Genomic DNA, 22690 nt, shown 5'->3' with positions numbered 1-22690 from the left:
GCTAATCTATGTAATAACTTCTTTGCCTCCATTTTCCTGAGCGGGGACCCGATCAGCGCCCTGCACTGGGCCCCCTCAGGCCCCAGGGGAGGCACACTTAGGCCGAGGGTCAGAGAGGATCTAGTCAGAGAACTTCTGGAGGATTTAAATCAGCTGCTCCAGACGATCACCCCCGAGTGCTGAGGGAATTAGCTGAGCTCATTGCGGGACCCCTGGCACGGCTGTACGAGTGCTCATGGTGCTCTGGTGCAGTGCCAGAGGACTGGAAGAGGGCCAGCGTGGTTCCCAGTTTCAAAAAAGGGAAGTAGGCGGACCCAGGGAACTAAAGGCCAGTCAGTCTTACCTCGATCCTGGGTAAGCTTTTTGAGGGAATTATCCTGGCACGTGTTCACGAGGGGCCAGCAGGGGAGATTATGCTCAGGGGCAACTGACATGGGTTCATTAGCAGCAGGTCCTGTCAGACCAACCTGGTGGCCTTCTACAACCAGATCACAAAATCTTTAGATGCAGGGGTAGTGGCGGACTAGTCTTTCTGGACTTTCAGAAGGCCTTCAACGCTGTCTTTCACCCTGTCCTTGTTAAGAAACTGGGGGACGGTGGTGTCGACACCTATGCAGTCAAATGGGTCGCCAACTGGCTGGAGGGGCGCACCCAGAGAGTGGTGGTGGATGGGTCATTTTCGACTTGGAGGGATGTGGGCAATGGGATCCCCCAGGGATCGGTCCTCGGACCAGCGCTGTTCAACATCTTCATCGGTGACTTGGACAAAGGGGTAAAAAGCACCCTGTTCAAATTTGCTGACGACACTGAGATGTGGAGGGATGTGGGCACGCTGTAAGGGAGGAAGAGGCTGCAGTCGGACTTAGACAGGTTACAGGGGTGGGCGGATGAGAATGGGATGGGATTCGACGCTGACAAGCGCAAGGTGCTGCACCTGGGGAGGAAGAACCGGCACCATACCTAAAGGCTGGGGAACTCCCTTCTTGTCAGTACAGAGGCAGAAAAGGATCTTGGAGTCATCACTGATGCCAAGATGAACGTGGGCCGGCAGTGTGGGGATGTGGTCAGGAAGGCCGACCGCACCTTGTCGTGCATCCACAGATGCATCTCGAGCAGGTTCAAGGAGGTGATCCTCCCCCTCTGTGCGGCACCGGTCAGGCTGCAGCTGGAGTACCGCGTCCAGTTCTGGGCGCCGCACTTCAGGAGGGATGTGGACAGCATGGAGAGGGTCCAGAGGAGGCCACTCGCATGGTCAGAGGGCAGCAGGACAGGCCCTACGAGGAGAGGCGACGGGACCTGGACCTGTTCAGCCTCCACAAGAGAAGGCTGAGGGGGGATCTAGTGGCCTGTTACAAACTAGTCAAGGGGACCAGCAGGCACTGGGGGAATCCCTATTCCCCCCAACATGACCAGGAGTGACCAGGAATAATGGTCACAAGCTGGCAGAGGGTAGATTTAGGCTAGATATCGGGAGGTGCGACTTCATGGTCAGGGCGGCTAGGATCTGGAATCAGCTTCCAAGAGAAGTGGTGCTGGCTTCTACCCTGGGGGGCGGTCTTTAAGATGAGGCTAGACAAACACCTTGCTGGGGGTGTTTGACCCCAGTACTCTTTCCTGCCATGGCAGGCAGTCCGACTCGGTCTGCTCAGGTCCCTTCCGACCCTACAAACTACAAAACTATATTTCAAGGAAACTTGCTATATCATCATGTACAATTACCAGTTTCTCACAACAAAAATCACATTTTCACACCTTTCCAGTGTGATGGGCTTGCTGACTTAGCTCAGGGTTGTTGAAAGGGTAAAAGATGATTGGAGGACTTGGGATTCCTTTTCCTCACCAATCAGGCCCCAGAGAATCACCTTCCGTGTCCCCCAATTGGCCCCTTGGGTCACCTGGAGGGGAATAAAAAGAGGAAGGAGCCAGCAAGAGTTGGGCTAGTGGGGTGTGAGCAGTTGCTGTGGAAGAGCCTGAAGGAGTGGGACCTGCAGGCAGCAGTTCGACCCTTGGTAGCATGGCGCGTGACTGGCAGGACAGACTCCCCACTGGGCTCCAGGATCCCCTATGAGAGGCTGTGGCCAGCAGGAGAGGCTCCCCAGCTCCAGCAAGGATCTGAGCGGCAACCCGAGAGGTTCCCAGCTCTGCTTCCGGCTCCTTCAGAAAGAGGCCAGGCAGCTGGACGTAAGGCTGAGGCTCCTGGAAGGCCAAGACCCCTAGCAACTCGAAGTAGTATAAACTGTGGTGGCTGTAGGTAGAGCTCTTGCCTACCATGTGGGAGAGCTGAGGTCAAGTCCCAGGTGGGGTGAGTGAGCTAACAGGGAGAAATTCTTCTTGCAGTGTAAAGGGGCCATTGTGTTTTCCACCTTTCTCTTCCTCCAGGTACCTAGGCCCTATATTCCCTGTCATTTGACATTTTGTATTTTGTGCCTTTTATAGTTCACCAACCAGTATGGTTTGTTCTGCTGTTTGTGTTTTACACTTTGGTTAACCCTGTCTTCTGTCAACTGGATGAATATATCTATGATTGTACGTGTCTAACCTTTGTTGAATCCTGTCCCCTCGGGGCATTGTAGTGTCCCCTATACCCCCTGTTTTATGCTGGTTATATTCCCAGTATTGTTCTCTTATTAAAAGGTATATGGTTAAGTCCCCATTGGTGGTCTGGCTCTGCTCAGTAGGGGGGAGGAGAGTCCCTATACCTCCCACAGTGCTTGCGCACCTGCTTTGATCCCTTCAATTGGAGAGTGGGGTGTACCACCTGGGTTACACCAGAAAAACATTTCCCAAGTCACCAGAATTCTCCCAACGCAACCATATTTCTCCAAACATTTCCACAAAAGCACATCCATATCACCACACAAAATTACCAACATCCCACCAAAAAAGTAACGCCCCGCCACAAAAACTTCTCAGCTGACCACAACGTCACCCTATTTCCCAAAAAGGCTGTTTTTATTACCATGTACAGTTACTGTTTTCCACAAAAAGCCCATTTCCATTAAAAAGCTCCTAAATCCCCAGATTTCTCCCAATGGCACCATAATGCCCTCAAAATTTGCACAGAAACACCTCACATCACTGCACTAAATGCCTGACTTCCCACCCAGAAAATCACCACTGCCAGAAAAAGATTCCCAACCCACCACACAAAATGCAGGGATTTCCATGCGGATGCTGCAACATGCCCACACAGCTCCACATACTGGCTCGCAGACACATTTCTACACAGCCCCATCGAGACCCCTGGGCCCTCCTGTGCTGAAACTGCTCCAGGTCCTGCCCCCGCTGCTGCAGAATGAGGCCGGGCATGGCCGAGCCCCCCACGAGAGCAGCAACGAGCAGCGGGGCAAAGGGCAGCACCAGGAGCACAGATTAGTTGAGAAATTGCCCAAAAAAAAAGATCTTTCTGCCAGCTTTCAGGCTCATGCACCCGTCATCAGGCTCAGGGAATATTCAAGATGGTAAACATTTCTCAGTTGGTCTAATAAAAGGTATCATTTTGGAACCAAGAGGTCTAGATTTTTGCATTTCTTTTTGTCTCAGACCAACACGACTACTACATAGATTCCCTGAAACGTGAACAATGACAAATTTTAGCTGATTTTGAATCATAAACTTCATTGCTGAACAACAGGAAAGATTTCTGTACCTCCCTGCCTGCCATCCGACACCACCAGGGAAGAAATCCTGCTTGATCTACACAACGAAGAGTAAGCTCACAAATAGACTCTCGTGGACCCGGAGGGACAGTTGTCAATCTTCTGCTTCCTTTGTGTAAAAATTAAGTTCATTTCCTACCTATAGAGACTTTTTACTATCTTGAACTTCCCCTGAGCCTGATGACGGGCGCATGAGCCCAAAAGCTTGTAGAAAAAGATTTTTTTTTTTTTGCAATTTCACAGTTGGTCTAATAAAAGTTTGTCCTTTAGCACAGCTGAGTGCTGGCCTGAAACAAAGCCAGGCTGTGGCAGTTTCACACATGTGGGAAAGCAGCCTGACCCCTCTGGAAGGCCCAGTCCCAGCAGCTGTGATCCGTCTACTGCTACCGGGGGATTGTGATGGACTGAGTGCTGGGTGACGACGAGTGCCCTTGCTTCCTGCTTCCTGGCACTGGTCTGACTCCTCCTCGCACATGGGGGTCTAAGGTTCAGAAACAGGGAGGAAGAGCAGCGTATCCTGCTGTTTAGGTGGAGTCAAGCAGCATATTTATTAGCAAAGAGCATGATGCAGCAGCCTGGCTTCCTTGTGCCAGCTGGGTAGAACTGGCTGTGACTTCTGCACACACTGTGCACCAGATCAGGCCTCAGGATGGCGCTGCTGATTGCTGGCCAAGAGTTTGTGGGAGGCCAGCAATGAACACTTACCAGACAGCCTTAACTGGGGGCATTGCCTCACAGCCCGGGGGGGGGGAGGGGGGGATGCCAACATCTCCATGAAAGCACAGCAGGCTCTGCTGGAACAAAAACTGCTTGGGTGTGGGGCAGGGAGAGCTTCCTTCCTGCAAACCCCAGCAACGCTTGGCTCCCTGCAGCACAGGCACAGTTGGACCTGAATGGACTCACAGCTGGAGCCCCTGAGCCAGAAGGGAGCTGACTTTTGGGGTAATGCTCCTTCTAGGGACTGGTGCGGGGCTGGGGCTGTGAGCAGGGAATCAGAGGGTGCACAGGGAGCAGGCAGGCTCATCTAGCTGGGAGGATGTTTAGTCCACAGGCAGGCCCTCAGCTTCCATGTCTCTGAGGCGGCGAGGTTCCTGGCTGCAGCCGAGTGCAGTGGTGAGGCCCTGCCTGGAGCCAAACCCAGCCTGCCGCACGGAGCATCCTTTGAGCCCAGAGCTTTCCATGGAGCTGGGGGGGGGTTCCTATCCACATACAAGGAGCCTGCTCCGAGGCACTGGAAATCCAATGCATTGAGCAGACTCACTTAACTGAGTCTGCTGGAGCAGGAAAATTAATGCACTCCAGCAGACTAGTGTCTTGTTAATCAGTGTCCCTGTGCTGGAAAATGGCAGCAGGATGCTAAAGCTCGTTCAATGAGCTTTAGTTCCAAGTGCCCTCCTGCCATTTTTCAGCACAGGGAGGCTGATACACGTCACACTTGGGCACTTTCAATTAGTGCCACTCATTAATTAAAGCAACTCCCTACACTCCACCCCATGCCTCCAAGAGCACATGTAAAAATGCTTAGGGTGGCCAACCTCAATACTTCACGCTGTAAGACGGAAGCAGCCTCCCTTGCCCCAAGCATGCTTATAAAGGCTCTGCTGTGTGAAATGCTCTCCTGGAAGCCCCCGCCAGCACTTGTGCTTTGGTGTTGTGAACATGGCCTCTGCCTGGTGTGTTGGAACTGTAGATTTGGGTCCTGTTCACTTTAAGTATTGCCCTGTATGAAGTGAACAAGGGGAGAACCTGAAGGAGCCTTCTGGGCTTTCAGCTTGTGGTTGGATAGGAGAGGTCTCTGCTTATGATGCAGGAGACCTGCGTGCAAGACCTGCCTCTGACCAAAAATCTATGTGAGGCCCTGATCAGGAATGACACATGCGCTCAGAGACATGGTGACTGCCCGCAGGTGGTGTCAGCAGTGGGGGTGTGACAGCAAGCAGGGAGCTCCCACAAGCAGCCGTGGCTGTGTTGGGCCAAGTGGGGAGCTCCCACAGGCGGCTGTGATGGCAGGGGTGGCAACCACACACAGAAGCTGCTGGCAGCATCCGGCAGCAATCTGAGACCGTCTGCAGACACTGTTGGTGGTGGGGGGTGGTCAGCGAGCAGCAACCACCTGCCAGTAGCATCAACGGCGCTTTTCGCAGGGGGCACATCACCAATCTCAAGGGGTGCATATGCACCCCTTACATGTCGCCAATGTTCAGGAGCACGCTGGACTCCCAGAGAGAAGGCAGCCTGACATCTAGCTGTTTCTGGAAGGCGTGGTGAGACTGTAACCCAAACACTGCTGTGCTCCCAGGACCCCTCTACCCTTTGGCTGGAGCAAGACCTGTCCTCCCTCCCCTCCTCCAATGGTGACAAGAGAAGTAGCAGACACATATTTGAAAAGAGCACACTCTGTAATTTGCACTTCCCTGGTACCCTCCTGCCCAACAGCCTCAAGGCATTCGCAAACCATGGGGGAACAATGCCAGCCTCTCCTTCTCCGCATCCCCTCCTCTGGCTAGGGACCAGCCCCCCCGGGTGCACAGAACACAGACCCACACCCCGCCAATCCCAGTTGCTACCCTTGCTCAGGCTCTCCGCCTGAACTGGAGTCACATTTCCCACAGTGAGCAGGGCTGCAGTGTCTTTTTAGCGCTGGGGGCACATGGGTTTCCCACAAGGCCAGCAGGCAAGGACCAGAGCAGGATTTTATTCCCTGCTGAGGAGCAGCTGGTCATGAGTGGTGGCAGCCAGGTATCAGTGGTAAACTGCTGATTCCCGAAGGGTGGTGTGGCGAAGCAGGACCCCCCTCAACGTCTGGGAGCTGGCAGAGGTGATCTGAAAGTCAAGAGCAGCATGTGGCTGGGGGGGAGGCAGCCCCCCACTCCAGCCCCCTCCTAGCACTACCTGCTGCAGGGAACCCAGGGGGGTGCATGGGGAAGCCTTCCACCTTTGCTAGTCTTGGGTAAGATCATATCAGCTATCACCGTAGGGCTGCAGCCTGCTGGTAAACTGCAGTTAATGTGGGCCTAGGAGGCCCCAGCAAGGCAAGAGCCCTGGGCGATGGTCGGGCTCCATGTTTCTGGCACAAGGCAGCAGCAGGAAGAGTTCTTAGCTGTGCCTGAAGCGCACAGCCATGCACGTTGCCAGCCCAGCCCTGCAACAGCTTCCAAACCAACCCTGTCACCCAGGCCTTCCCCAGCCCAGGGAACTCTGTGCACCCTCACCTTCACCAGCACGTAGTCACCTGGCTGGGCTCTGGCTGCAGCCCTGTCCTCCAGCTCAGGGTTAGCAAATATCACCTTCATGTTGCCATCGTTGCGGCCGCTCACGTCTGAGGCTGAGCGCTTGCTGGGCTGGAGGAGGATTGGGAGCGTTATTGGGCAGCAGTAACTGACTCGCTGCTGGGCTCAGTGGCATGGGCAATTGAGCACGATGGGCAGTACTAACAGGCCCTGTGTCGTTAAGTGCTCCTGCCTGTGTTGTGCAGCTGTCGGGGCTTGAGACGCACCTCAGGGCAGGTCTCTCTCCCCCATACCCCTCGCTTCACAGGGGCATCAGCTCTTCAGTTCTTCCCTGCCCCTGCAAGTCCTGTTTGGGGGCCTTCCTTCACCTGTTGCATCCCTGAACTGGGGCAGGGCTCCAGGCCCCTAAGCAGAAATGGTTTCTGTTGGGTGCTTCCATGGGCTCCGCTCAGCCCCCTGGAAAATCATCCCTGAGCTGTGCCCAAAAGGAGGAAATCACACTCCTGGGCACATTCATGCTGGCATAGGCAAGACGGTGCCCTGAAAGCCCCATGACCTAGGAGCTGCCAGGCTAGTAGGGGCAGCAGATGCCACATCCCACTTAGGCTGCACTCACCCCTTCCACCAGCACCAGCTGTATGCAACCCACCAAGGCCCCATTGACCTTGGCTGCCTCCTCCCGGAAGACGGAGATTAGCTCTTGCAGCCGCTGGTTCTTCACGTCTGCCGGGACGTCGTCCTGCAGCCGGTGGTACGCCCGAGTTTTCTGCAACGACCAGCAAAATGAGAGCCCCTGTCAGGCTCAGTGCTGCACTCTGCCCTTGACAGCTGGGCCCAGCTGCATGGCAGACAGGGAAAAACCCTCTGCAGGGCACATGCGACAGTCCCAGTCCCTGAGAGGACTCTTTCCCCAGCCAGTCGCACTCCTGCCATCCCTCACCATACTCCTGGAGCAGCCTCTTACTGCCTCTTCAAAAACTTTCTAAGTTGCTTTAAGAGCTGGGGAGGCACCAGCCACCTTGAAGCCTGGCTATGAACCACAGGTGCAAAATTTCCCACTGGCAAAGACAAATCCACCAGAAGTCAGGTCAGCAAAGACAGAAGAGCTCTGGGCTTGGCCCAGCTCCCTTTAAAATGCAACTGCCCACACACTGGGTCACCTGCCTGCAGGCACAGCCCCTTACCTGTACACAGCACTGTGCAAGGGCCAGGCACCCCACATGTGCATGTATGACCACTCCAGAGGATGGCTGGACATGGCCTCATTCCATGGCTGTGTCCTGTCCTGTGGGGCTGTGCTATGTCATTGTACAGTCAAGGACATTAGACCCTGCAGGGCAGGAGCCTCCTCATTTGCCACACATGCTGCCGCATCCCTTTGGAGCATCACATGGGGGATTCAATACCTTGAGATATCCCAGCTGCTGGGGCTGGGAAAGTGTCCCTGTTGCAAGTCTTCTTAGAGCCCTGCTGTAAGAGGTGCAGCTGCAGGGTGTAGGGGCATGGAAAGGATATAGCAATGCCCACAGACAGAACTCACCTGCCTCATGCTGTAGGCAAAGAGGAAGCCCACATTGTAGCCCACTTCCCGAAGCAGGGACAGTGTCTGCTGGTGGTCCTCCTCTGTCTCCCCGCAGAAGCCCGCGATAAAATCACTGCTGAGGCTCACCCCTGTCAGAGGCGTGGGGTGAGACTGGGAGTAGCAGTCTCCCAGGCAAGGGGATTGAATTCCTAGCAGGACTCCTACACACGGCTCTCTCCCAGCCTGCAGTGGCAGGGTGGTCTGAGAGCATAAAGCACTTTAGCCACAAAATGAGTGCTAGACAGGCCACAGCTCGCAGCTACCTTCACGGGAAGGTGGAGGGTTTCCACACCTGCCCCTCCAAGTACCAAAATCAACACCCCAATACAGCCCTCGGCAGCATGCCCACAGGTACGGCAGGAGCCGACCGAGGGGAATATGTGCAGCGGTACCTGGGCCACAGGCTCCTACCTGGGATGGAGTCCCGCACGTGGTGCACCAGCTCCAGGTAGGCTTCTCTGGTGTATCTGTGATGAAAGGCACGGGGTGGGCTGGTTAGAAAGCTGCAGGGAAGGGATGCAAGGGCAGCCAGGGAACCGGGCCCATTTTGGAAGAGCAGCGAGCTGGTGAAGTGTGTTGCCTCCACTCAACAGAGCAGGGCCAGTGCAACTGCCCACAAGGTTTGGCCCATGCTCTGCCAGGCACATGAGAAGTTGAGGTCTCCCCTTCCAGTACCTGAAAAGGCCTCCGGCAGGCAAGAAGCTCTTGGGGTGTGATGCTGTCAGGACCTGCAGAGGTGGACTCAGCCCCATCGCAAGCCCACTGACCCCACCGCGTGGACAGCAGGACTAGGCACAGCAGGCGGGGGGCAGCCACCAGACTCACCCGCGGCGCATGACCTGCAGGATTCGTGTGCTGCCGCTCTGTGCAGGGAGGTGCAACTGTTTGCAGATGTTGTGCCTTTCCCGGATGAGCTGCAGCACCTGCCCGTGGCACAAAGTAAAGGCTGTTACAGACTGGCCCGGCTGTGAACGGCTGCACCCTGGAGGAAAGGGGGCAGACTTCCCTACAGAGGACAGTTGCAAGCATCCAGCAGGGCTTGCTCAAGGCAGGGGCTCTGCCAGATCAGGCTCCCCCCTCTCCTGGGGTTGCGGTGCCCTGGTAAGGAGACAGGGTCTCACGGAAAAACCGTGTCCCCATGAGCCAAGCCAGCTGTGGGCTCCGCACACTCACCTCATCGGGGAAGTCTTTGGGGTGCGAGGAGGTGAAGCGGATGCGGATTTCGGGGTCAATGTGGGAGACCTGGTCCAGGAGGTGGGCAAAGCGCAGGCCTCCCGGCTTGGCCTTGTAGATGGTGCTGAAACCACGGCTCAGGCTGGGTGCAGCAGCCGAGCAGAACTGGACCTCAGAGGTGTCCCTGAAGCTGTTGACATTCTGGCCCAGCAGGGTCACCTCCTTCACCCCCTGCAGAGATGGACCGAGGGTATGTGAGGCACAAGGGGATACTCCCGCACCCAGTACATGGCAGAGCCAAAGTCTGGACACAGCCATGGCTCTGCGCAGCTGCCCCTGGGTGAGATGCTTCCCAGTGGGGTAGAAGGGTTGGGGGGGGGGGTAGAAGGGTTGGGGGGGTGAAAGCCTGAGAGCCACAGGGTAAAGCTGCCGTCTGGCTGACACGTCTGGGCTTCCTGGGCAGCCTAGCCTCCCCAGCCTACTTCCCAGAGGTGCCCAGCCCTCAAGTGCCAGTGCAGCCAAGAGGAGACATATATTTGCCCGGGCCCTTGCCCCGGCCACTGTCCAGCAGGAAATGCTTGACCATGGGCAGGCTGGGACAGACACAAAGATCCAGTGCATTCAGCATCTCATTCTCACGGAGTTGCCCCAACCGGCAGGTCCCAGACCCCCTACAGGTATGGGCAGCCCCAGTCTCTCACTGGCTGGGCTTCTGAAAAGGTAGGGCCTCCAACAAGAGGGAGTATCACCACCGTCCTCTTTTCCCCAGAACCAGCTCCTGAGGAGTCTCCCTGTGTCCATGCAGGTGTTCCTGGGTCCCTAAAGTGATGCCCCTGCCTGCCAGCCTGTCACCCTTTTGCGCTGGACCCCTAGCTACCACATCTGTGTATCACCCAATCCAGCGGCCTCTGTTCAGTGTCTCCTAGGACAGCGGAAACCAGGACGGCACCACAAAGCGAAGGAGCCTGCAGAAGCCTATACCCAGAGCAGCCTTGCAAGAGACAATCCTCTGGCCTGTGTCACCTGATCCGACAGCATTTTCACTTCCTGCAGGATGGAGGCAATGGGCCTGCTCCTCTCGTGGCCACGGGTGAAGGGTACGATGCAGTAGCTACACATGTTGTTGCAGCCTCGCATGACCGAGCTGTGCATGGGAAAAAGGGCAACAATCAGAGCCCAAGAAGCTGCTTGCCACCCACCCTGCCCCTGTTCACGCTGGCTCTGTGCACGCAGGTCCCACTGACTTTGGGCTGGGAGATGCGTGCTCCCTCCATCTGCTAGCACAATGTCATGGTTGTTCACGGAGTCATAGGAAAACGAGGCTTGAGGGACCCCTGAGGGATCATCTGGTCCTAGCCCCTGCTCCAGGGTCCTGCAGCCCAGCCCACACACTCAGTGCTCTGCTTTTATGCAGTGACACAGGTCGGGACAGAGCAGGCTTCCCCCATGTCACCCTCTGCTCCTGGGTGAGAGATGGAGCAGGGGGCTGGTGCCTTACCAAAGGCATGAAGGAAACAAATAAGCCTGGGCTCTTACACAAATGCGGAGGTAGTATTCAGGCTGGTCTGGACAGGCAGGACATCGGCATAGGTCTCGTCTAAGGACAGCAGGACGTTGGCAGCCTGCTGGCCAGACTCAGCCACTGCCAGCAGCCGGGGAAGGTCTCTGTAGGCATCAGGGCCTGCCACGATGTCCACCAGCCTCTCCCGGTGCAGGATCTTCTCCTTCAGCCTCTCAGCCATGCAGCCTGAAGCCAGGAAACATGCAGCATCAGAGAACGGCTCACCCATGGCCGCAAGCCCTGCATTCACATGCCAGCCACTGCTGTGCTCTCCCTCCTTGGAAAGGGCTCTATGGCCCAGGGAAACCAGCATTGTGGGGCAAAGCAAACGGGCCTCTCAACAGCACAGGCGATCCCACCCCTGCCCTGACTTTGCAGTTACACTTAGAACCCACGCGGTACCGAGGATGCCAATTTGGAGGGGAGCCTGGGTCCGGCGCCGCTTGGATTTCAGAGCCTTGAGTTCCTGCAGGCGGTTCCAGATGACCTGCTCGGGCTTCTCCCTAGAAGCCACAAGACCCCGGGTTACCACCATGGCACTGTCCCAGCATCTGGGTATCTGAGAGGCAGGGGAGCAGGTTTCCTTCCCTGTCTCCAACAAGGCCTGCAGAATCAAAGCAACACGCTGAAGTGCTGGAGGAAGATATGGCCAGTCTCCCTGCTGGGGACCTTGGCTTTCTACTCTGAACCACTTTCTCCCTGGCCTGGGGAGTGGAACAGTCTTATGGCTGACAAGGACATTCTGCAGCAGGCCGAGAAATGTGGCAGGAGCGCTCGCTTGCCCTGCGAACAAACTGCATCCCACAGCAGAGAGGAGAAGACAACAAGAACAGTCAGCATCGGAAGAAGCACTGAGGCCGTTTTGGCTGTTGCTTCTCTCTTTTCTTGTGTGTGTGTGACACTTCTCTAGGTGTCTGCTGGGTTTATTTATGGCCTGTGCTGCAGCAGGGAACGGGCTCATCTAAGCCGACAGGGCAATGCCGGAGTAGCTCTGCATGCACTACAGCCAGTCCAGCCCATCAGACTCCCCCTACAGCACGCTCAGATGTCACTTCCCCAAGACCCCCAGGAGAGCTCCAGAACTTAACAGCAATTCTGAAGTGCGTGGCCCTTACCTGACGGAACAGGTGACGAGGAGAACGACATCTGCCTAATTAGGGAAGACAGAGGGGAGAGGCTTCAGAAGCCAAGCAAAGCAGAGAAGCGGGAGGACTCCCTGCATTGGCATGGATGAAGGTGTCACTAGTATGCAGGCAGTCAGTTCAGTTTGCACGTGTGCGCACACAAACACCCCCTGCCCCTCTGAGACCCCAGACAGAGAATGGAGAGAAAAGAGCCCCGCATCCTCAACGGAAGGGACAAATGCACTGAGTTAAAGCCTGGCCATAAGCTCCCTCCAGTCGCTAATAATGGACACCATCATTAAAAAAGAAAAACAAGATGTGCCCAGCAGATCGTGTCAGTTTTAGATGCTGTCCAGGGCTTGGGTTTGCAAGGAGCTGGCAAGCAGAACAACCCCACTGCACTGCCCTGGTGACAGCCCCCGCACAGGGCGAAGGCAGCAGCCTTACCTCCTCCAAGCTCTTGGTCCTCAGATAGCCATTCTTCTGGAGGATGGCCCAGGCAATGTCTGCGTCATTCACATTCATTTGGCAGCCGTAGGTCTCCAGGTACACTGGAACCAGACAGGAGGTTGTCAGGCTGAACAGGGCAAGGAACATACTAGGGAGCTCTTTCCCAGGAAGGGGATGCGAGCGCTGGTGCACTACGCCTCTGTCTTTCACTCAGGGCTGACTTGAGCATCTTGCTCCCAAGCTCCCTTCATCTCAGCGCATGAGCTGCCTGGCTTGAGGGACAGATCAGGAGCCACCAGGCACCTAACTCGCTGCTACCCCTGCCCAGGGCGCCGCCCAGCCCCAGCATCTCCTTCGGATGGCCCAGGCCCCAGCCCAGCCCCAACCCCGTCACAACACCCAGGAGGTGGGGGCACGTGGAGAAGAGACTGAGACCACTGCCGAGAAAGGGGCAGGCAACACAGGACCACAAACCTTTCCTCCCTGCCTCCGGGAGGGTGCCGGGCACCAGATATGGCACCGGCTCCTCCAGCCCTTCTGTCGGCTCATGCGGAGGCTCCTGAGGCGGAGAGGCAGCTCTTAAGAACTGCTGCAGCGTGGGCCCTGCTGCCAGCTTGGCGCTCAGCTTCTCCAGGCCCTGCTTCTTCCCGGGCTGGGAACCAGCGGAAGAGCCTGCCCTGACCTCCGTGCGCGTTGCCCAGGACGCGGGCCACCACGTCATCCCCACGCTGCCCAGCACGCGCTTCAAGGGCTGCAGCATCCTGGCAGAGCCCAGACAACCTACAACACACCAGAGCCACATGTAGCAGCCAGTCCTCTACCGCGGAGACGCTTCACAAGGCCCGGGGCCTTCCCCCCTCCCAGCAAACACCGGGCATGGCTCACGGAGCCAGGGCTGAGTCCTGTACAGGGCAGACCCGGCACGGCCGTGGGGATGGAGCCCAGGCTGCCCCCCCGCAGCTGGGGCAGGGCCAGCCCGACCTCTCCCCGCCGCGCGCATCTCCCGGGTAGCAGCAAGGCCCCGGCGGGCGCTGCGCCGGGCCGGTTACCCCGGGCGGAAGGGGTCCCGCGCACACGGCTCCGCCGCAACCTCGGCCCCGGCACTAGGGTTCCTAGACCCGGCTCTCCCGCTCCGGGCGGCTCCTGCCCCCGGCGCCGCTGCTCGGCGGGAGGCCCCCTGCTCACCTCCCCCCACGCCTCAGCTCCCGGAGGCCAAGCAGGACCCTCGCGGCCGCGAGGAAAGGCTGGGGCAGGCCGCGGCCAAGGGCCTTCGCTGGGAAAGATCCGAGCCGCGGGCTCTGCTTGCGCCGCAGGCGCTTCACTGTAGCCCGCGGGCCAGGCGGGGCCGAGCGAGCCGCCGTGCGGGGCAGGGCGGCGGGGGCCCGAGCGGCGCGCCAGACCCGGCCCGCTCCCCTGTAGCAGCGTGAATCAGAAACATCCCGCCCGGCTGGAAAAGCCCGAGCTCTGGCGAGCCACGACGGTGCCCGTCGCTGCAGGGAGCGGCGCCGCGCCTCCACCTCGCCGCTGCCCTCTTCGCTCTTGCTCAGGGCCGAGGACCCGGGCAGCGGGCTGGTCCGTCCCGCACCCCGCACCGAGGGCTGCTCGCCGGACTCCTGGCGTCGGCTCCTGTCAGCTTTAAAACTAGTCTCAGAACCGCTCTGCTAGGCTTCACTTTTCCCATCTATGAAATGGGTACCCACCCCAGTGGCTTTATTCAATTGGCTGTGCTGCTCCGAAAACGATTCCCCTGCCACCCAGGAACGTTTCAGGGGAAGAAAAATTATTTTTTTGCTTTAGTCAAAAGGAAAGTTCTTGAGACTTTTTCACATTTACTTGAAAAAACAGCTCCCACATTTTGACTTTAAACCTACTTTATTTAAAAACATTTGGTTTCCATATTCTTGGACTCCCCAGCAAAAACATGCTTGCAAAAACTTCCCTTTGTGTCAAATGCTGTCTTTTGCTGGAAAAAATCAGAGGTCATTTATTAGAATATTTAGATCAACCATCCATCAATATTGGCATAGGCTGGAGAAAAAAAAATGGAGAACTCAGCAAAGTCAAAAAAACCCTGCTGCCCATCTGTGTGTTACCCTCCTCCCACCTCTCAAGTCTCCCCAGCCCCATGGATTTGTACACATCCAGCTTTTCTAAGTGGTCCCTAATGTGTTCTTTCACCACTGAGGGCTGCTCACCTCCTCCTCAAACTGTGCTGCTGGGTGCAGTAGTGTGTGAGCTAACCTTGCCTGCAAAAACAGGCAAAAAAAAGGCATTGAGCACTTCAGTCTCTTCTGCATCCTGACACAAGGTTGCCTCCCCCATTCAGAAAGGGCAGGCACTTTCCCTGATCCTTCTTTTGCTACTGACATACTTGTAGAAATCCTTCTTGTTACCCTTCATGTCCCTTGCTAGCTGACACTTGAATTGCGCTTTGGCTTTCCTGACTTCATCCTTGCAGGCCTGAGCAATACTCTTACATTCTTCCCTAGTTATTTGTCCAGGTTTTTACTTCTTATAAGTTTCCTTTTTGTGACCTAGTTTACTGAAGAGTTCCCCAAACCAAGCTGGTCTTCTGCCATGCTTGCTAGTCTTCCTGCACATTGGGATGGTTTGTTCCTGCTCTATCAGTAAGGCTTCTTTAAAGTATGGCCAGTTCTTCTGGACTCCTCGCCCCCTCAGTCTGGCTGCCCAGGGGAGTTATGCCTATGAGTCCCCCAAGTGAGTTGAAGTCTGCTTTTCTGAAGTCCAGGGTCCTTATTCTACTGCTTGCTGTCCTTCCTTTCTTCAGGATCCTGAACTCAATCATCTCACGGTCACTACGGCCCAAATTGCCATCCGCTACTACGTCCCCCACCAATTCTTCCCTGTTTGTGAGCAGCAGGTCAAGAAGAACATGGCCCCTACTTGGCCGCTCCAGCACTTGCACCAGGAAGTTGCCCCCAAGGCTCTCCAAAAACTTCCTGGATTGCCTGCGCACTGCTGTATTGCCCTTCCAGCAGATGTCAAGGTCACTGAAGTCCCCCATGAGAACCAGGGCCTGCGACTGGGAAACTTCCACTAGCTGGTTGAAGAAAGCCTCATCCACCACTTCCTCGTGGTCTATAGCAGACCCCCACTATGACATCACCCTTGTTGCTTTCCCCTCTGACCCTAACACAGAGACTCTCACCAGGCTTATCTCCAGCTTCACATCAGAACGCTATGCAATCGCATGGCTCTTTTACATACAATGCAATTCCTCCACCTTTTCTTCGCTGCCCGTCCTTCCTGAACAGTTTGCACCCATCCATGACAGTGCTTCAGTTCTGTGAGCTATCCTACCACGTCTATTGTTCCAATCACATCGCAGCGGTCACGGAGCAATGACTTTCTCTACGTACACTGCTGTTAACAAGCACGTTATCTCTGGAGACACAAATCCACAGTTTAAGAACTGAAAATAAGCATCACAGAGATGCTTAATGGGATCTTCTAGACTGAGCACTGAGTCTCATTGGGTAGAGTGGTTTTCTTTTAATCTTTACTAATCTATATAGAAGCCTCTGGGAACCCCGTAAGATTGGGTCCCTAATATAGTCCATGGCCTGTTGTGACCCATTTATAAGACTTTTCTAAAAAGGTTACATGCTATTTGAGACTATATTCATATCATTATAAGTTCTAATCCATATTTTATAATATCTTTGAGTTTTAACATACCTTAAATTAGAAGTAGCTTTATATAGTTGTTTTTTTAATTGTTGGTTTTTGATCATAGAAATTAAGGGCTCAAAGGGACCTTGAAAGATCATCGAGTCCAACTCCTCTGCTCTGGGCAGGAATACTGCTAAAATCAAATTATCTCAGCGAGGTCTCTTGAAGACTTCCAAGGTTGGGGACTGCATCACCTCCTTGGGAAATCTAGTCTAGATTCTGGTCACCCTTACCATAAAGAAATTCTTCCTTACACCCAACCTGAGCCCATCCTCTAACAGTTTTGTAGCCATTGCTCCTTGTCCTCCCCTGGGGTGTCCTAGTAAACAGTTTCCCCCCCACCCAATATTCATCTTTTACATACTTATAGACAGCCACCAAGTCCTTCCCCAGTCTTCTCTTCCCCAGGCTGAACAGTCCCAGATCCCTTAGTCTTTCCTCATAAGGTTTGTCCTCCTGACCCTTAATCGTTCTTGTGGCACTTCTCTGGACCCTTTCAAGAGGCATCTTTTTTGAAGTGCGGCACCCAGAACTGGGCACAACACTCCAGCTGGGGTCTCACCAGCATCGAGTAGAGAGGAAGTATCAGTTCCTTATTCCTACTTGCGTTGCATCCAAGTCACTGATGAAGACGCTGAAGAATACAGGTCCAAGCACTGAGTCCTGCAGGACCCCGCTGCTCAAATCCTTCCAGGTTGATACCAACCCATCCACCACCACTCTCTGTAAGATCAAATGGGGCAACTGACATCTGACACCCAAGAAAAAGCCAATCTCCTAAATGATTACTTTGCGTCAGTCTTCCACCCGCCCATGGGGGTCAGACTGTCAGAATGGGCATAAAACACCCAGGGAACAGATGGGCCCACAATTGCCATAGATCTGGTGAGGGAACACCTCAAGAGACTAGCCATCCATACATAAGTCTGCAGACCCAGATGGAATGCACCCTAGACTCTTGAAGTAGCTGGCAGACATCATAGCACATCCTATAGCAAAGATATATGAAAATTTGTGGTGCTCAGGTGAGGCTCCAGAAGACTGGAAAAGAGCTGTGGTCCCAATCTTCAAGAAAGGAAGAAAGGAGGATCCAGGGAATTACAGGGCAATCAGTCTGATGCCCATCCCTGGAAAGATCATGGAGAAAATCATCAAGGGATCCATCAGCAACAGGCTAACGAAAGGCAACCATCTGAATGCGTCAACATGGCTCTGTTACCGGTAGGTCTTGCCCGACTAACCTCGTCTCCTTCAACGACCAGGTGACGCACTGCCGGAACAAAGGAGACTAGGTTGATGTCAAAAGGGAGAAACAGGTAAGTGATGGGGGACAGGGCATTGCTGAGACTAGGGGGTCAGTGGGCACAACCGTTGGAGGCCTCAAATGCCTCTACACGAATGCTCGAAGTATGGGGAAGAAGCAGGAGGAACTCGCCCTCCTCCTAGCTGTCACCAGCCCTGACATAGTAGGGATCACAGAAACGTGGTGGGACTCATCGCATGACTGGGCGGTGAGTGTCAAGGGCTATAGGCTATACAGGAGGGACAGGATAGGAAGGAAAGGTGGAGGAGTAGCACTCTACATCAAGGAGGAATATACTTCCTCGTTAATTAGCAAGGGGGTAGAGGGGGGGCACTCTGAGGTGCTCTGGGTTAGAGTAAAAGGCAGTCCAGGGGAGAGAGACTTAACGGTGGGAGTCTACTATAGACCTCCCAACCAGGGAGAAGAGCTCGACCAGGAATTCTTAGGTCAGCTCACAGAGGCAGTGAGGGCTAAGGATGTGGTCATCATGGGGGACCTGAACTTCCCAGACAACTGCTGGGAGGAGCAGTCAGCCAAGTCTGATCGCTCACGTCGGTTCTTAGCCAGAGTGCAGGACCTCCATCTAACCCCGGAGGTGCACAGCCCCACCAGGAGAGACGCCTTGTTGGACCTGGTGCTGGCCACGGGTGATGACCTGGTGAGGGGGCTGCGGGTGATGGGCCACCTGGGAGACAGTGATCATCGCTTGCTGGAATTCACCATCCAGCGTAAGGTGGCAAAGGGCTGCAGCAAGGCAACAGCCCTAGACTTTAGGAGGGCTGACTTCAACAAGCTAAGGAGGATCATTGGGGAAGCGCTGAGGACCCAGAGGGGAAGGGAATCAGATGTCGAAGGTGAGTGGTTGCTCCTTAAGGAGACGATCCTCCATGCCCAAAGGGAGGTAATCCCAACAAGGGTCAAAGGGAGCAGGAGGGCACATAAACCCCCATGGCTCACTAAGAGCATCCGGGAATGTCTCCTTGCTAAAAGGGAGGCATACACCCAATGGAGAGATGGGGTCATCACCAAGAAGGACTATGTTACAGTCGCCCGAGGATGTAGGGGGGCAGTCAGGAGGGCCAAGGCAGAGATGGAGATAGGACTAGCTTCCCGGATTAAGGACAATAAGAAGTCCTTCTTCAAATACATAGGGGATAAAAAGAGGGTCCCAGGTAATGTGGGGCCCCTGCAGGACACGATGGGCAACTTAGTCATCACGCCAGATGACAAAGCTAACATATTTAATGATTTCTTTGCCTCTGTCTTCCTAAGTAGGGACCAGTTCAGCCACCTCCCTGCTGGGCCCCCCTCGGGCCCCGGGAGAGACACGCCTGGGCCAGGGGTTAGCGAGGAGTTAGTTAGGGTACTTCTGGAGAGGCTGGACGTGTTCAAGTCCGCTGGTCCGGACGATCTTCACCCTAGGGTTCTACAGGAACTGGCCGAGGTCATTGCGGGACCCCTGGCGCGGCTCTATGAGCACTCGTGGTGCTCTGGTGAGGTGCCGGAGGACTGGAAGAGGGCCAATGTGGTCCCTATCTTCAAAAAGGGAAAAAAAGAGGACCCGGGAAATTACAGGCCAGTTAGTCTTACCTCAATCCCGGGTAAGCTCTTTGAAAAAATTATCCTGGCACACATCCAGGAGGGCCTTGCGGGGGAATGCATGCTCAGGGGCAACCAACATGGGTTCATCAGTGGCAGGTCTTGTCAGACCAACCTGGTGGCCTTTTATGATCAGGTCACCAAATCATTAGACGCAGGGGTTGCTGTGGATGTAGCCTTTCTGGACTTCCGGAAGGCTTTCGACACTGTCTCTCACCCTGTCCTCATCAAAAAGCTGGGAGACTGTGGTGTCGATGCCCACACGGTCAAATGGGTCGCCAACTGGTTGGAGGGCCGCACCCAGAGGGTGGTAGTGAATGGGTTCTTCTCGACCTGGAAGGACGTGGGCAGTGGGGTTCCGCAGGGCTCGGTCCTCGGGCCCGCACTGTTCAACATCTTCATCAGTGACTTGGATGACGGGGTAGAAAGCACCCTGTTCAAGTTTGCTGATGACACTAAGATGTGGGGGGATGTGGGTGCACTAGAAGGGTGCAATAGGATACAAGCTGACCTTGACAGGTTGCAACGGTGGGCAGATGAGAATAGGATGGGGTTTAACACTGATAAGTGCAAGGTGTTGCACATGGGGAGGAAGAACCAGCACCACACTTACAGGTTGGGGAACTCCCCTCTTGCCAGCACGGAGACGGAAAAGGATCTTGGAGTCGTCATTGACTCCACGATGAACATGGGCCGGCAGTGTGGGGAGGCAGTCAAGAAGGCCAACCGTACCCTGTCATGCATCCACAGATGCATCTCGAGCAGGTCCAGGGAGGTGATCCTGCCCCTCTATGCGGCACTGGTCAGGCCGCAGCTGGAGTACTGCGTCCAGTTCTGGGCGCCACACTTCAAGAGGGACGTGGATGATATGGAAAGAGTGCAGAGGAGGGCCACTCGTATGATCAGGGGTCAGCAGGGCAGGCCTTATGAGGAGAGGCTACGGGACTTGAACCTGTTTAGCCTCCACAAGATAAGGTTAAGGGGGGACCTTGTGGCCTGCTACAAACTGGTCAGGGGGGATCAGCAGGTATTGGGGGAGTCCCTGTTCCCCCATGCGCTGCCAGGAGTGACCAGGAATAACGGTCACAAGCTGGCGGAGGGTAAGTTTAGATTAGATATTAGGAGGCGCTACTTCACAGTCAGGGCGGCTAGGGCCTGGAACCAGCTTCCAGGGGAAGTGGTGCAGGCTCCTAGCCTGGGGATTTTTAAAAGGAAGTTAGATGAGCACCTTGCCGGGGTCATCTGACCCCGGTGCTCTTTCCTGCCAAGGCAGGGGGTCGGACTAGATGATCTACCTAGGTCCCTTCCGACTCTAGCTACTATGAAACTATGAAACCTGGATTTCAAGAAAGCCTTTCACTTAGTCTTGCATGACATCCTCATAGTTAAACTGGGGAGCTGCGGCCTCGACCGCGGCTGGGGAACTGGCTCCGGGTTCGGACCCAAAGAGTACTGGTCGATGGGAGCAAATCAACGTGGCGCAAGGTGACCAGTGGCATCCTCAGTGGCTCAGTACTTGGGCCAGTACTCTTCAATATCTGTATTAATTATCTGGATGTGGGTGTCAGAGGAGGGCTGGTATACAGTAAACTATGGTGGAAGTGGTCACCCTGGAAGCTGAGGTTACAGGCTGACCTGGACACACTCGCAAGGTGGGCGAACCAAAACCTGATGGCCTTCAGTGTAGAAAAGTTCAAGGTGCTTCACCTTGGGAGGAAGAACCAACAGTGTACTTATAAGCTTGGCAGTGCTACGCTTGCTAGCACCACGACCAAAAGAGATTGGGGGGGTCTTGATTGACCACAAGATGAATATAAGCCACCAATGCGATACTGTAGCTGGTTGACCAAACCAAACTCTGGCATGTATCCACCAGTGCATCTCGATCAAAACCAGGGGTGTCATCCTCCTGCTCTACTCGGCCTTCGTGAGGCCACAGCTGGAGTACTGCATCCAGTTTTGGGCCCTGTCACTTCAGGAGGGACACAGATAAGTTTGAGAGTCCAAAGAAGAGCCACCCATACAATCAAAGGCCAAGAGGGCAAGCTGTACGAAGAGAGGCTGATGGACGTGGGACTCTTCAGCCTGGAGAAGAGAAGCTCAGGGGGGACCTGGTGGCAGCCTAGGAGTATATAAGGGGAGAACAGTTGCTCACCAGGGCTCCCCAAGGGATAACAAGGTCCAACAGCCACAAACTTCTGGAAGGCCAACGTAGCCGAGACATAAGAAAAAAAATTACTTGCAGTCTGTGCGCCCAGGGTCTGCTCCGCTCCAGGCCGCCCCCGGGGGCTGCCCCGAACGCGCCGGCCCCCTCCCTCAGAACCTGCGCTCGAGCCGCCGGCACACGACCCTGACCCCTGCCCCCCGCCGCAACCTCCCTGAGGCCCGGGGTAGTAGATGGCGCCGTCTCGGGCCCAGCCAACGCCGCGCGCCCACCTCGACCTCAGGCAGCCGCCGCTTCCTCCAGACCTGCCCAGGAATGAATCCCAGCGGCGCCACGCGCGTCGCCTACTCCCTTTCCGCGCCAGCCAATCCCGGCACAGAAGGCGGGGACGAGCCCTCCCCCTCTGAACAACCCGCCTATGACCCAAAAAGACCAACAGGAAGTCTAGAGGCGGGAGACTACATCTCCCAGCGGCCCCATGATCCAAAATGGACGCCCGGTAGTAGAGAAACGGAAAACTACATGTCCCAACACAAGCCATAGTCCAAGATGCCCGACCGAAAGTACAGAGGCGGGAGACTACATTTCCCAACGCGCCCTGTACCGCAAGATGGCCGACCGGACGTTCTGAGGCGGAAGACTACATCTTCCAGCGCGCTCTAAGATACAAAATGGCCGCCCGGACGTCGTCCAGGGAGCCCTGGGACACGGCATGCGGTGTAACGGCCTTGTGTATCCCGGGGGACCCGCGTTCCGTGGCGGGCTGCGCGAGCTCTGTAGGTCCATCGCGTCCCCTGGGGCCCCTGCCCGGGTCTCGAGGCCGGCCCAGGGTTTGGCGGGCGGACGGCGGTACCTCTTCCTGCCTGGCGGCTCGTCTCTGCGCTCCCTCGAGTCGGCTCGGCGGAGGAGGGGAAGGAAGGCAGCTTGTACCATCGCCCGCTCCGTCTGCTAGGCCAGAGCTCCTCTCTGCGGGGCTCCTCCGGGCATTGCCCCGTCGCTTCACCTGGAGTTACCATGGTTACGGATCCGGAAAAGAGGAGACCTGCCGGCGGACGCCGCACTTCTGACCCGCACTCTGGTCCTGCCGGTGCCCCACACTCCCGACCTCCAACCCCGCCCAGTCCCGTCGGTGCCCCGCACTCCTGACCCGCA

General features: G+C 55.7%; 1 protein-coding gene across 12 annotated transcripts; it reads right to left on the bottom strand.

Annotated features, from left to right (window-relative positions):
• Window positions 1-6039: 6039 nt before the first annotated feature.
• CDK5RAP1 (CDK5RAP1 mitochondrial tRNA methylthiotransferase) lies at window positions 6040-22671 on the bottom strand. Of its 12 annotated transcripts, none has more exons than XM_090048150.1 (14): window positions 22392-22410; window positions 13254-13559; window positions 12777-12880; window positions 12321-12355; window positions 11608-11708; window positions 11181-11391; window positions 10668-10788; window positions 9645-9875; window positions 9297-9394; window positions 8883-8938; window positions 8430-8560; window positions 7506-7655; window positions 6872-7000; window positions 6040-6482 (listed from the first exon to the last, which is right to left on the bottom strand). In XM_090048150.1, exons 2-14 carry the CDS (start codon window positions 13537-13539, stop codon window positions 6402-6404), a joined length of 1734 nt encoding a protein of 577 aa, XP_089904276.1. In that variant the 5' UTR covers window positions 13540-13559; window positions 22392-22410; the 3' UTR covers window positions 6040-6401. The 12 variants fall into 12 exon arrangements, 7 of the variants coding, with proteins under 7 accessions (XP_089904276.1, XP_089904282.1, XP_089904281.1 ...); XM_090048156.1 differs by lacking the exon at window positions 22392-22410 and adding an exon at window positions 21811-21889; XM_090048155.1 differs by lacking the exon at window positions 22392-22410 and adding an exon at window positions 14651-14722.
• Between the last annotated feature and the right edge of the window lie 19 nt (window positions 22672-22690).

The sequence above is a fragment of the Crocodylus siamensis genome, chromosome 5, assembly GCF_052110815.1.
Source record: "Crocodylus siamensis isolate JL-2025a chromosome 5, ASM5211081v1, whole genome shotgun sequence".
Classification (NCBI taxonomy): domain Eukaryota; kingdom Metazoa; phylum Chordata; order Crocodylia; family Crocodylidae; genus Crocodylus; species Crocodylus siamensis.
The sequence above is the reverse complement of the archived record's forward strand: the minus strand, read 5'-3'. Positions and strand labels throughout refer to the sequence as shown.